The sequence below is a fragment of the Perca flavescens genome, chromosome 18 (assembly GCF_004354835.1).
Source record: "Perca flavescens isolate YP-PL-M2 chromosome 18, PFLA_1.0, whole genome shotgun sequence".
Classification (NCBI taxonomy): Eukaryota; Metazoa; Chordata; class Actinopteri; order Perciformes; family Percidae; genus Perca; species Perca flavescens.
The window spans coordinates 21,407,753-21,423,469 of record NC_041348.1 but is presented as its reverse complement, the minus strand read 5'-3'; the positions used below and the strand labels follow the sequence as shown (position 1 = coordinate 21,423,469).

General features: G+C 39.4%; 1 protein-coding gene across 1 annotated transcript; it reads left to right on the top strand.

Moving 5' to 3' along the window:
- Positions 1-4,427: 4,427 nt before the first annotated feature.
- Positions 4,428-15,046, top strand: si:dkey-12h9.6 (macoilin-1). Its single transcript, XM_028605244.1, has 11 exons — positions 4,428-4,640; positions 6,184-6,325; positions 6,446-6,572; positions 7,232-7,355; positions 7,648-7,826; positions 8,723-9,185; positions 9,294-9,452; positions 10,480-10,650; positions 11,282-11,408; positions 12,168-12,342; positions 14,216-15,046. The coding sequence occupies exons 1-11, from the start codon at positions 4,564-4,566 to the stop codon at positions 14,404-14,406; spliced, it is 1,935 nt and encodes a 644-aa protein (XP_028461045.1). The 5' UTR covers positions 4,428-4,563; the 3' UTR covers positions 14,407-15,046.
- Positions 15,047-15,717: the final 671 nt, after the last annotated feature.

Below are 15,717 nucleotides of genomic sequence, written 5' to 3'. Positions count from 1 at the left end.
GCTAACGAGCCTTTTACCAAGTTTTGTTTTGCTGCATCTTAAAGCACTCAGTAAAAGGAAGGAAGCTGCTCTCCTTTCATTAGAGGGTGGTCTGAATGTTTGTGTAGCCTCAGTGGGCAGGAGCCCACTTCTCACAGGTGACACTTCAAAACAGTGTGCAGTATGAGACCTATAGCCTTGATCCAGGACTGTCGTTTCAGTCACGCAGGAATTAGGATGCCTGATAATAGTAGGCAATCTTTAAAGTGACTCATAAGCAAAAATATCAATGTTAGGTGGGTGTAAAGTAACTAAAACCTGATCCATTACAGTCAACACAAACCATGTAAAATCAAAGGTGTCTGACTGTGTGCTGTGCTGGCATGGGTTGCTGGAATATACATTTGAATCCAACCCTATCACCAGTCAAGGACATCAACATTGGACAAAACTGTAAAACTTCAAAAAAGAAAAGAAACTGGTAGTAAAATCAGGCCAATGAACATGACAGGAAAAGTCAAATACAAGTGTTTTACAGCCACACAACCCTTTGAGACCATATCAAAGGGTAAAGAAATTTTTATTTTACATTACAAAATGTTACCGTTTTTTTTATTTTTACGAATGAAGGTTTGATGTAGATAAGAGTCAGAATAAGTTTGCCATATTTGAACGCAAACTGCTTTTATATTGTAAACCCAGCCCGATCGGCCAGTGATTTGATTTCTCTGCAGCTCAGGCTGGAAACCTGTACGTTTATCTATCCTGCTTCCGTTACAAATTTGCAGTATCCAATCACAAACTGGCTTATCCACCTGGCGCGCTATTGGCGGGTTTAACACGATGACGATAGAGAAACGACCAAGCAGCTTCTTGTTTACATTCAACAAGCCGGCCACCAAAGCACAGCAACCCGTTGATGCCGCTGTCGCTGCTACGTCACCCGGATCATTGGTCTGATTGGTTGAAGGACTATCCAATTGCATACAGAGTCATTTGAACTACGTATGCCCGTTGATGATTATACACATTAACCAATATGCACATGTTTTGTGAAAGTGATAAGACCTATTTAACCTTTGTGTAAAACATGCTTTCTTGTAGTCAACATCTGTGCCTGATGTGTTTACACCAGGTAAGAGACGCGAATAAACAACAATCACAAGTGATTCAGAAACACATTCTGATTGGTCCTGGTACAGGGCCAAATCCTGTTTAAAACAAACTTGCCTATTATTTTCATAGGCTAGCTGAGCCAGTGTAATGGAGTGTTTAATCTTGGTTTTAAAGTCAGTTGAACATAGTAAATCAAATACAGTTTGCACTGACCGCTGAGATCTTTGGTCAGATTTAAATGGAGTGAGCTCTTTTTTTTTTCAGCATCCTGTTTCTAATCCAAAGTGACTGTGATGTGGCGAGATAACAGCTCAGACTAAATGAGCTGTCTACAGCCTGGACAGACTGATCTAACAGTGTCTTCCTGCCTATAAAAATTAACTTTTTCTGTTTCTGCCAACTTATTTACTTCTCTCTGTTTTTGTCTATCTCTTTTCTTATTTTCTTTCTTTCTTAATACTATTTAGTTGAAAGAAATAGCAAGGGAAATGTATCCTCTGCACTTGATTACTTTCTCTCTCACTAGACATGCAGAGAGCTGTCTGGCGGGGCTGTAGTAAACTGTGTTAACATATCAGATTTGAACTCAGCCATGACGTATCTGCAAAGCTAGCCAATCTTTGCTGCAGAAACTTCAACTTGCAAGATTCACCAAGTCACATTGATGATTTATATAAATTCTACAACAATGCAGATCATGTGAAAAGTCATTATTTTAGCCATATTACACAGTCTAATTTTAAGTACGACAAACTGACGCCAAAGTCATAAACATTCTCTGGCCTTGGGGCCAACTGTTGAGGCTCGCTGCTGGAGTTGATAAGCCCCACAGGATGACTCGACCAAGCCAGAAGACCTCTGCTATCGCTCGACGAAGTGGCAGAGGAAAAACTCATCCTGTTATCTCGCTTCTGCTGGGTGAATAACACCCCTCCCCTGTCCGCTCCCTTCAGGTAGTGCTCTCATCTGTTTTCTTAGTTAACCTCATGGGGATTGCACTAGTAACAGATCAGAAACATGTGCTCACTTTTGTATGACTTTTTTATGCTGTGGTATGAAGAGTGAGGCTCTCTTGGCATGCAGACAAGACTACAGAAATTCAGCCCAAAGTGTTCATTTTAAATGCAAGAAGTTTGCTATCACATGAAGCGGCGCTAATTTAAACACAATAGCAGTGTGTGTGTAACAATGTGGTGATAGGAAATCTAATGTTGAAGTTAGAGTGGATTATTTAATTAACCAAAATGAAAACAACCTCTTCTGAAAGTGCAGAGTGGAAACCCAGATACGACTCATAACAAAAAAAAAACTCCAGTCTGGATAAATTCCAACAAGCTGAGCCTGTAGATCCATCTGTGCTTCTCAAATGTAGACTGCGTGCGTTATACAAACACAGCCTTATTTGAACCAGGAGCCTGCTGTGTAGCCAGAACGTGTGTGGCTGACCCCTGAGGAGAGGCACAATGTCTTAGCCTCAGATGTGGGTAAGTAGTTGTATCTTTTTGTATATTTTGTTTAAAGTAAAATCTAGCATTTTTAAAGAAAAGTTGAAGCCTGCCTGACTTGACTAAGGATATCCTTGTTATGGAGGGCTCATTATGCCACCAATAATGCCAACTTTAAACAACTTTAAAGGTGCAGTAGGTAAGACTTATAACTTTCTTTCATATTTGCTGAAACTGACCCTATACGTTCGAGTAGAACTACATGAAGCAGTTAATTTAAAAAAAGATCCCGCTCCTCTGGCAGTAGTGATTTGCAAAAATCCACAGCTCCTTGTTCAGATGCACCAATCAGGGCCAGGGGGGGTGTCTAACTGCGTGTCAATCACTGCTCATGCACACGCATTCATTTTCCCTTGTGGGGGGAGGGGCTTAGGAGACCGTTTTGGGCTTTACCTGAAAGGGGGGAGGGACTGAGAAGTTGTCGATGTTCAAATGTTTTGGCTAAATCCTGGATCTTTGCAATCCTACCTACGGCACCTTTAAAATCTACTCTGGATGTCCAAGGGCTAATGTTTCGCTCCCCAGCAGCAATTCATTATAGAAATGGTAACTCCATATTTAAATACGTTTTACATTTCCCAAAGGTTTTGTAAATATGTCATAATTTTAAAGACCATGATGCCACAACTAATTTCATTGCAGTTCAACACACTTACCCCCCATTGTTCCTGTCTTTTTTCCAAGTTTAAATAAAGTTTACATCGAAATTGCTTAAAGCTTGGATATTAAAGATTTAGGAAAAAAGGATGACACATTATTAGTAGTCTTGACACAGTAAGCAGGTGAGGTCGACAACTGTTTCTTGGCTCATCTTTAGGAAGTCCATATGGAATTAACGTTTCCTCCCCACTCCTGCCAGATCCACCCAGTCAAATGCGTTCTTCCTCTTTGTGAGTTTACACCTTACAGTGAAAGGGCACCTGCCCCTGCAGGCGGTGTTTGTCCAGAGAGGCATTGCGCCAAAGTAAATTTCCTTTCTAATCTCTGGTTTAATACTTCAGGCTATTTGACCTGTTCAGTAATCAGCAGAGGGACACAAGCTTCAATGCTAAGTATCTTTGTCTGGGTTGTCTGTATTTGGGTCCATTGCCTTTTGCCCCGCTCACGCTCACGAAATTTGTTTAGCAGTCAGTGGAAACACAGAACATGTAGCCTACAATGTTTAACATAGTAAAACAATAAAATACATGAAAATGTAAAAGTTATGCTAATGTGAACACACATACACTGTGTACATCAAGTGATGACATACCTTACTTTAATGGTCAATATACCCTGTCTGCTTATTTGCATCTTAATCCTATAGACAAATATCCGCAGGAAACCACACAATTCTACTGCTGCTGTTGCACAACTTATACTTAACACTTACAGTATTCTAAACTTAAATTTATATTTATATATTCTCATTTATATTAATATTTTTACTACTCAACACAGCATGTTGCACTACATGTTTGTACTTGTAGCTTGTTTTGTATCTTGTTATATCCACAAAATCTGTTTGGATATTGTATGCAGCGTGCTTAGATAGGCCTATACCTACAGTATTTGATGATGATGTATGCATACATGTACAAGTTAAAAACTTTTTTTTTAGTTTTATTGTTGCATTTATCATAGGGCTACTTGGCATTATTTTAAAGTGTGTATTTGTAAAGCTGCTGGCAATATTATAATTGTTACTATATTATATTGTTAATGAATATATATTAAGTACAGTCTGTACAGTGTGTTGTTCTGCTTCCCTCCTGCGATGAACACTTGTAGGTACAACATCCACTGAGCATGCGCAGAACCGAAGTGAGCCTGTATCTGTTCCTAGACATCATCACAGGTTGAGCTGAACATCCTTTTCCACAAGGAGGGATCTTCATCATTTATTTGTGCCATTTTTCTGTCTCCGCTGCCGCTGCTTCTGCGGTGTAAAAACAAACAGCACGGAGGGGGTAGAAGCCATAAGATGAAGAAACGTTATGTGGACGCGAGCAGACTACGGAAAATGAAAAAACTGAAAATAACGGAGAAGCTGTCTGAAAGGTAGCTAGCGCTGCGAGCCGCGTCGCCCTGACGGCTGACGGAGGCTGCTTTTGTTATGGTGCCTCGTCTTTGTGTAAATTTCAGCCGTCGTCATCCTGCTCACCTGTCTGCCTCACATCCCACATCACTTCATCTCGTGTCTCCCATTTTATATGAACGAGTCTGGAGCTTTAATACGCTCCATTGCAGTTTGATTGCGCAGGCAGAAGCGTAGACATGTTGTGCGAGTTACTTCACCCGACATTGCTTACAGAAAGACAGAAATCAGCAGCACGGCAAGTTAACGTCGGCCTGCTTCTCCTCAGGGTTGTTAACATCTGCTTTTACACTGTCCTGTGTAGTGTCCTGTGTCCTCAATTAGGCCAGATTATGCGTACAGTTAACGCATTATGTTTTGTATTAAAATGAAAATGTAATAGCCCAAAGGAAAGCAGATCATTTTGCACATAAATAAGCATTGGAAGCGTCTAGACAGAGTCCAGACAAGAAAAGACTGCCTCAGGAGAAAGAAACCACTTGTTTTAATTGTGCATTGTTTCACATGAGAGAGACCGTAAATACAAAAACATTTTAATATAGCCTACAGTATTTTGAAAACACACACTGTCTTATTTTGTTTTTATGAATTTGCAATCAAATAGCCTTTACAATTCTTGCTCATTTTTATTGTGGAATACCTTGCGTATTTGGCAGCTATGATGAAAATGTAATTACTCTATTGTCAATATTACAAGATGTATCTTAGATTCTTTGAAGAATTTAAGATGCTGTAGTCCTCCATTTCTCTCCTTTCTAAGTCTTGACAAGTAAATATTGTTTTTTTGTGGAATAACTTGAATATTTGGCAGTTATATCTAAAATACAAATGAGATAAATTAAAATATGCTCTTTAAGCAGGCTAAAATTATAAGGCTAATTTGAATGTATGAAGAATTTAGGCTGCTGTCCCTTACTCTTTCAATAAAATATTGCTTTTTGTTGTTGCATATTTAGTATTTTCTTTAGTATAAAATACCTGTAAGATAAATTTAAAATACATTTTATATCAGTGACATCAAAAGGGAGATTTAAAACTTGGATGTGCAATAGTGTGCTGTGGTGCTCCCTCTCTCCTCCAGCTGAAATATTGCCATGGTTACCAAACAAAGAAGGGGTGATGTGATAACAGTCTATGGACGAGCAGAACAAAGGAGAAAACCACAGCTCCTGTTTGGCTCGTGGTCGCCTGATCAAATGAATGAGGGAACAGTCATTGTTCTTCAGTGCCTCTACTTAAAAGGACGGACTGCAATTTTAAGATGCAGCTGCTCAATTATAGGTTTAGCAACATGTTTCCGATTCCCAGTCTTGTATTGGCTTCTGTGTGTTTAATGCTTTGGCTTAAGAGGCTTTTCTGTATCTGAAATGTGTTTATTTACTGGAATCAGAGCCTAGAATACTTTTTGAATTAAATAGTTTCACATTTGTACACACTGAATACACCCCTCTGCTGATGGTTTATGTATAATAATAAAAGTGATAGGCTTCATCTGTGTGTTTGCAGTGCGTACACCTTCCTGAAGTTTATGATGATGTGGACGCTGGTGCTGCTGGCAGATTTCATCCTTGAATTCAGACTGGAGTACTTGTGGCCGTGCTGGCTCTTCTTTGGGAGCGTATACACCACTTTCCACTGCCACGGGCTGGTGAGAACCCCTCCTGTGTGATTTCATATTTCATATTTCATGTGCACAGACAATGATAATCCTACAAAATGAATCCAGTGCTTTTTACTGAAATTAATGTTGCTGTTTTTTTGCTTGCAGGTTATCTGTGTTGTTTTTGTTTGTGCTGCCTTCACTCTGGACATCTTTTGTTTAATTTTTGTTCCTTTGCACTGGCTGTTCTTTGTGGCAAGCACCTACGTATTATTTAATTACATATGGCACACAGGTGAGTAGGTGGATGTGGTTTGTTTTGTTCTGTTTTTCACTGCACATATGCCAAAATATGCCAAACTCTGTTCCTCTCATACAAATTAAGCATTGTTTGTAATGGATATGCAGCCTATTTAGTGAAGTATTTCATTTAATTGAATTAGCAGGGATTTTATTAGAATAAGTACTCTTTTCATCTCCTCACATCTGATCCTTCATTCCAGCAGGAGTCAGACTCTTGAATACATCATCATAATGTAGCACAGCTAGCTGTTTCTGCAATATGAGCCATCACTGGACAATATTCTGCACTATGCATATTTATTTATTTATTACTCTGTGTCACCGCCTTCTGTGCAATATGTCTTTTCTATTCATCTGTACCTTACTCATCTGTATATGTGTGTATATACAGTATACTGTCTATTTATATAAGGGTGTTTATTGTGTAAATATGTTTGTATTATTACTATTATTATAACTGATTCTATTTTTTCTATTTCTTATAATACTTTCTCTATATTTTCTCTCCTATGTCTATTTAACGTGTATTTGTGTTATTCTGATGTGTGTACATTTTTTTTTCTTTTGAGCTGCTGTAGCACAGGAATTTCCCCAGTGTGGGATTAATAAAGTCTATCTTATCTTATCTTATTATGTTATATTCTTCTGCAGAGAAAGGCATCTGTATATCGACGGTGTCCCTGTGGATTCTGCTTGTGTACACAGAAGCTTCACTTCGACTCAGAGACCTTAAAACCTCTCATGCCAATCTGTCTCATCTTTTTGCTGCACACTGGTATGTTGATTTAACACAAATCACCCTTTCTGCCCTTAGAAGAATTTTCAGAATTGTCTTTTTAGGATTTCTTACTTAAGATTAATTGATCTGTAATAAAAACAGCAACAAACGTTTATTAATCCCTTGTGTGATATTATGAATCGGCTTAGATGTTCGTGCACCATAAGTATTATGCATACATCTATAAATAGACAAACAAATAATTATAGAAATTGGTTAGCCAGTTTATAGCTTTTTAATGTGGCACACACATTCTAACTGTGTTTTCCCCTGTTGTATTCACATTCAGCATTGGATATCCTGTAGTGTATCTGGGGTTTGATGCCACCTGCTACTTCACCAACATCTTCAAGCTGCGCATACAGAAAGCTGTGCAGAGTGAGAATGATTTCCACATGCACCTGGTGCAGCACTCGCTCCCTCCAGGCCTGCAGGTTTACCCCAAGACTGGCACAGATGGCAGCAGCAGTAAGTCTTTTGCACCATTTATTAATACACACTTACCATTCTTACAATCTGCAGGATGTTCCTAATTTATCAGATCAGAGGTTTGGCACTCAAAGTAACCACTCAGACTATACTGTTTATTCCAATAAACATTGAAGAAGACCTTCCAGGAAGTCATCCTTTTCAGCAAATGAGGAAATTCTTACAGAATGCAATTACTCCCTTTTTCCCCCATTTGTCACCCAAGTGAAAATGATGACAACATAACTCAAGTGGCAGCAAATATTACACAGAGACAACCACCGTTTCTTTTCCAAATTGCAAGTGTCTGCAAGGGTGTTGTTGATTAGGGCTGTCATCGACTAAAGAAACTTGTCGACTAATCGATAAGTTGATTTAATAGACAGATCTGTGAAACTGAGTTTCTCTACAAAATATCATGCAAAAGCACCACTTTAAATCTTGTGTTTAGCAGAGATGTGCTCACAAGTTTCTTGGAAATAAGTCATCCAGCATGAAATAGCATAAAAATGACTAATCCACTAAAGAAATCTGAGTCGACTAAGACGTAAACTAATAGGGGGCAGCACTATTGTTGATATGTGGTAGCACAATGTTAATAAGTGTCCTGCTGCTCATTTACATACTTGTTTATGCATTGTTTGCTGGTATGTGTACCAGAAAAGGTCAGTGAGGAAAGGAGTACAGATGAGTCCATCCTACTTAGGGGAATCCTTTTGACTGAAGCAAATCTTTATAACACCTAAATGCAACAAACTGAACTTTCTCCACTGTTGTTCACACCTAAGACAGCAGACTGCAAATGTTTTTGCACCGTTCATATCCCAACTGCAGAATTAAGATCATATTAGAAAGATGATATTGACATTTTGTTTTTTATCTGCCTGTTCTTGCAGGCTCAAAGTGGAAAATAAAGCCTGAGTCGACTCAGTATCAGTGTCAGAACGGCGCTGTAGTGGCCCATGATGAGGTGCACTCTGTGGACTGCCTCCAGATCCGCAGTGAGGAGAAAGCGTCTGAGAAAGGAACACAGGAGGTGAGGTCAGCTGAATCAAACCGGCGTCCGTTATCATCCAAACCTAGTGAGTCCAGAGAGCTGCTCCACTGTGGGGCAAGAGGACCGGAATCCTCTCCAACCCTGGAAAATCTACCTCAAGATGAGCAAGGAAGCAAAGCCACACGGGCGGCTAAAAGCTCCTCGCCAAAAGCCCGCAGAGGCAGCACGAACACTCCTTCACCACCTGCAGGGAGGACTGAGAAGAAGCAGAGATCCAGCTCAAAAACACTCAGCCCCAACCGGGACGTAACAGAGAAGAGTGCCGCAGCAGCTCAGAATCACCACGCTGAACAGATGACCAAGTATGCCACCATTAACTTCAGTTTAGTTCGATATTAGGCATGTGAAGGTACAATTAGAGCTAAAAAAATTCTCTCTTTCCCTGTAACTCCACCTTTATTATCTTTCAGGCTGGAGCAGGAACTGAGGAGGCTGAAGGGCGAGCTGCAGGTGAGCAGGCAGAGCGAGCAGGAGCTGCGAAGTCACATCTGCAACTTGACCAACAGCGAGAGGAGCCTGAGACCAGAGGTTTCCCTGCTCAGACAGTCCAACATGCTGCTCCAGAGCAAGTGAGTCATCCACTAGATCCACTGCTAAAAGCTCTTTGGCTCCCTCTGTGGGCCGTTTTACACATTACATCAGTCTATAAATAAAAAGTAAGACATGGATGAAATGCTGCTGGGACTATGGCAATCTGTGTGAAAGCAAACCATTTGTGTAATGATGTTTTTATCCTCAAAAAGATTTATGGATCTATTTTAAAGACGAAATTATTATAATATGAAGTCATAGTTCATGTTAAGTGGATTGAGGCTCACAATTCTCATCCATAAATTAATGTTACATGGTGGCTCCTTCTTGTAACCAAAGAGAAAGCTTACACAAACGTCAACTCAAAGCTTTATTTGGCCAAACTACAAATGAACATAAACTTGAAGGAACACATGGAAGTCAGTAATATCAATTGTGCCATGAGTGTATGGGTGAGTGTATCATGAGGTAAGTGTAAAAGGAAAAGTCACAATATAATGGATAAGGGTAGAGGTGGAGTGTCCCCAGGGTGGTGCATGGTGAAGAGAGAGACCAGAGCATGGCCTGCAGCCATCTTAAATACATGTGAGCCAGGCCATTACAACTTACTGAAATCTTTCACAGCATGAGAACTTAAATTCACGAGAATGTATAAAAATAATAATAATTGATATGGTGTGGGGCTACTAAAACACAATCTGACCCCTTGAATCAATGTGATGAGCATAAATTGAAGTCTTGGTCATGCTATTTAATGTCCTGTGTAATTAGTGCATTTCTCTTGTGTACACAATAGTAGAAATGTCTGGAAAAACTGTACTTTGTAACATAGTCCATCCGATCACAGATTAACTATATCAAACCTACATCATTGTCTTAGATGAGCACATTATGCATAGCTTTGATCAGCGCTTCTGATTATACTTTTAACCACAAGGATTCTGTCTTTTTGCAAGACACTGTGAAGTCAGTCTCAAACAAGTCTATTTAGATGTGGCAGTAAACCACTTTTTTATGGTCTTATTTTCAACATTATCTAAAGTGAGATTAATACTTTTCCTTCAGGATTCTGTGTCTGACTAAAACCAAGCAGAGGGACAAACAGAGCAGTGCGATGCTGGAGAAGAAGACCAGATCAGAGACGGAGGCCAGACTCTCTGTTGAAAAACAGTTGGCTGAGCTTCAGGCTCAGAAACTGGAAGAAGCAGCCAGCACAGCACGGAGCCTAACGAACAGGTAAATCACACCTCTTAAACCTTTAAAATTCCTGTTACTGACGTGGTTTTGTACCTGGAAAGTAAAGCTGAATCTGCATTTGTATGCTACTCAGTATAATTAAATGCTGCTGTGAGTGTATGTCCAAACACATGTGATGAAATAGTTTGAATAATGCTTTTTCGCTTTCTTGCTGAAAGTTAGATGAAGGGATCGATGCCGCTCTCATGTATGTGTGTTCAGTATGAAGCTGGAACCAGGAGCTGATTAGCTTAGCTACCTACAAACCCCCTAAAGCTCAATTGAAACATTATAGCTCATTTGTTTAATTTGTGCACAAACCGAAGAGTGAAAAAAACACCACTTGTGGTTTCACAGGAGTTATGTTTGGGACTATTTCTTAGACGCATGTCTTGTTATCTAAGTCTTGGCAAGAAAGTGAATAAGCCAAAATGTCGAACTATTCCTTAATTCCACACTTGACGTTTTTCATAGATTGTAATATATTTCTTTGCATTTTATGTATCTGTCTTCATTACATGTGTGGAATATTTAAAAAAAAAAGTTTCTTTCTGTGTAAACTGGTCTTTATTTTCAATGAAACCCCTCTCTTACCGTTCAAAACTGTTATTTTCTCCGTCTCCTACACCAGGCAGGAACACTGTGAGACCCAAATGTTAAGGAAAAGAGTTAAAGATCTAGAGACAGAGTACAAACAACTACAGCTGGAGTGTCAAGTGAAAGAGAGTCGTGTGGTAGATCTAGAGAGTGATGTTGAGGTATCTTTTTTACACTATTTGGGAATGAACTTGTGAGTTTAAGTGTCTGTGAGTCTCAAGTGTTCCAGTACTTGGTTGTCCTCAGTTTGGTCATGTAGACGTTTTGCTGTTTGAGTTCTGATTTTTATGTCTGTAATTCTTTGTGATTGTAAAATCTCTTAGAAAACTGAATCGTTCATTGGGATCATTTAGTATTTAAAAAAAAAAAAAACTATTTTATGTTGGACTGCAGTCAACACATTGCACTTTGTCATCCTATCAGTATGCAGTAATATTGTATGGTTGTGTTTGTTGTCTTGACATCAGGTGTGTACATTGTTGTACTGTGTGGTATTTGATTTCATTTTAGTGACATACTCTCCATGAAGCATGCTGAAACAAAAGCCAGGTCTTTCATAAAAAAAAACATTGCACTGCTTTAATAAATACATTTCAGAGTATGGGTCACCTCCCTCAAAATGTTAAAGGTCAATGTTAATAATCATCCCTCAGAGTATCTAATATAATGTGCAGCTTTCATGTTTTTTGAATGGCTGGCCAATTCATCATGGAACTGCTTTCCCTCTGTGGTCCATTGGTTTCCTAAGTGAATGAACCTCAACACATGCTAATGAAGGCAACAGAAACTATGACATTTTAAAAAGGCAAAAATACTTAGGAAACCAAAGCACTACAATCCCTCAGGTGGTCATCATACAAGGTTGATTGATGTTTTGTCGTTTTACTGTGTTCTTACTGTCAATGTGTTTGTGGACTCAGGCTCTGGGAAAATACCGCTGTGTGGAGAAAGAGACGGACATGCTGCTGTCCACTCTGTCAGCCATGCAGGAGAAAGCTCAACATCTGGAGTACAACCTGAGCGCAGAGACTCGCATCAAACTGGACCTGTTCTCGGCTCTAGGAGACGCCCGCCGACAGCTGGAAATCGCTCAAGGTTCCCACTCTTTCTCGTAGCATTTGTATTGTCTTATTGTGCAACTTAATTTAAAAATTTAGTGCATTCTTAGCAGTGTTGGGAGTAACAGCGTTTAAGTATAACGGCGTTACTAACAGCGTTATTTTTTCAGTAACGGAGTAATCTAATTAATTACTTTTTTGCCATCGTTGCAACACCGTTATCGTTACTGAGAATGTAAAGTGGCGCGTTACTATAATTTGGTTGAATGAAGCGCGAGGTGACATCAGCTGCCTGGAGAGAGCAGGGGTGGGGATGATGACACCGTTGCATATGACTGCAGGCTCTGACTACCACTAAACACAAGACAGCGACGAGCCAGGGAAATTCAAAGGTAGCGTTCTCGAACTGGAAGTACCGGCACTACTTCTCGCTCATTGAAATTAAAGGCAAGAATGTTTAACATGCACGCTATGCCCAGGAAAAAAGACTTTATCCACGTCTGCCTCAAGCAACTCGAATCTTATGAAGCACCTCACATCAACACATGCTAACACGACACTTGTTGCTGCTGCTAACCCCACCCCAAGCCCAAATGCAGTTAGCGTGAGCTCCAGCGAAGGAGACGGAGCCACTCTGTTAAAACAAGCAACGCTCCATTTTTCGCGTCAGGAACAGGTGACCAAGGCCGAGCTGAACACATCAATCAGTTAATATAAACATCTTTGACATTAAAGATGTTATAGAACGTAATAACGTTATAGAACATAAAAAATAATGTCACAGTTACTTTGCTGAGTAACTAATTACTTTTACAATGTGGTACTTGAGTTACTTACTCAATTACTTTTTGGGAGAAGTAATTTGTAACTGTAACTAATTACTTTTTTAAAGTAAGATGACCAACACTGATTCTTCTGCGACTTACTGCTTCAAAAATCTGGCTGGATCGTTTGTGGAGGATGGTCTAAAGATGCAGTGGAGCAATTTCGGTGTCATTTGAGCATAAACTGTGGCAGGAGTAGGGTATAATTAGTTTTACAGTTTTTGAGAAGGTCGAAGCATATGAACATTTCTGCTCAGTTGTCGTACATGACAGATTTTTTATGAATTTTCAAAGTTTTCAACTTTAGACAGTTGCTATAGCGCCATCATCGGGACTATTAGCCCACAAAGCCAATTGAGGAAGTTTAGCATAGTACTGGACCAATATAGACCGGGAAAACCCAGCCCGATCTGCCGGCGATTTGATTTTGCCCTGCAGCTCAGGCTGGAAACCTGTACGTTTATCTATCCTGCTTCCATTACAAATTTGCGGGAACCAATCCCAAACTAGCTTATCCACCTGGCGCGCTATTGGCGGGTTTAACATGATGACGATAGAGAAACGACCAAGCAGCTTTTTGTTTACATTCCAACAAACCGGCCACCGAAGCGCAGCACTCCATGGCAGCAACCCGTTGATGCCGCTGTCACTGCTATGTCACCCGGATCATTGGTCTGATTGGTTGAAGGACTTTCCAATTGCATACAGAGTCATTTGAACTATGCCCGTTGATCATGCCTATTGTGCAGAGAAAATACAGAGAAGACTCCCCAGACTAATGTTCAATCTTAAAAGATCAAGCTTGGTCTGGTGATAGCCAGACTAGGACCAATGTGCAAAGTGTGGTGACTTTTTTATGCATGGGAAGGCAGAGTTCAATGTAGGAAGAAGAAGAATTTCCGCAAATACACGTTTTAAATTGTTTAAAGGTTTTTGGTCTTTTGAGACAAATGCCATATAAACTTCACATAAGGGTAGTTTTTATAGCTTTTCACACATTATAGTTCAATAATGACTTAGAATATTATGATATGCTACATCCTGCGCTGTCCACGCCCTCAGGTATTACTTTTGTTTGTCCTTCAGATAAAGTAATGAGGCAGGACCGGGAAATAAAGGAGATGAAGCAGAAGATTGCTGAGGTGATGGCCGTCAGTCCAGGCTTATCCTACATGGCTCCTCGGCCTCCGGTGCCGCAGTATCTCACCAAGCTACTCAACTCTGAGCGTTACATGCTGAATCCACGAGCACTGATGTACCAGTGTCTGAAGAAATAAAGGATGTCATCAACTTTTTTTGATCCCTCTACATAAAACTGCAGGGGAAGGGGCTAATGGATTTTTATTACAGAGCTAAATGACACCATGAAGTAATCTACTTCCAGCCATGAGTGGAACCAGAATGAACCTCAACAAGTCAAATGCCTTTTTGCTGCACTGATGGTGCTACCTTTACATTATTATATTTCCTGTTTCCTCTAACATCAAGGGTTGAAGTTTTTTTTACTCGAAAACAATATATCTGATATGCAGAGCTGCTTTAGACACAATTTCTATGTAAAGATACAGCATAAACCATCTAGTTGGGATGCAACCGAGAAAAGCACAACATTTCTTCAAATTCAGACCCTATAAATTTGTCTAAATGAATGATTTCTGGATAAGTAGATAAACATTGTTTACATACTGTAGCTTTAAAAGACAGATTAACTCTGTATTATATATTTTCTGGCATGACCGTAAAACTACACACTCAATATTATTTATAATGTTATCAAAAGTATTATACTTACAAAGTTGTAAGATTTTAGGGACTATAATAACCTTTGTTTTAGTCAAGTGTCCCAGGTAGACATGACAGTGAGCCAGCATGCACAATACCAGGACCCTGTAACTGAAGCAGCTAAATGGAATTCAGCTATCATTACTTTCATTATTTACACCTGTGCTTTTCCTACTGTGACATGTCAAAATGTTATAAAAATAAGATTTCATGCTGCAACAGATTTTGGTAAAATATGTTCAGACTTAATACCAATATATGAATGTCTCAATATGAATATAGAGAGATGATACATGATAATATTGAATTATCCCCAAACCCTAGTTAGTTGTGTTTATGGACTTTGAATTTTAAGACTAAAATAAACAATTATTAATATTAGGTCGAGACAATATTCTATTTACATTTCTCTCAGAGCATAAATTTAATTATTAACCAACAACATCATTATGCTCAATCTTTAAGAAAAGTATGTCTGTGCCTGTAAATAGTGGATTAAGTATATTTAAATTGTGCTGAAATTATGATCAAATTACCACTTTTTAAAACCTAAAACGTGTTTTGGAATGAGACCCTTCAGAGTTGCAGATATTTCGATTTAACAGGTGTCGTTTTTGTGTGAAGCTTCCCGCCTTCAATCCGGGAGTTTCTTGAGAACAGCGATGTTTTAATTGTCGGCATGAGCAGATAAAGTTGAGGAGGAGCAGTAAAAAGAGTTCATAGTAAATAGCGATTATTTCTCTTTGTTCCAAATGACAACTAACAGCTACATTTTGGCAGTTCTTGGCTCCACCATATCAAACCCC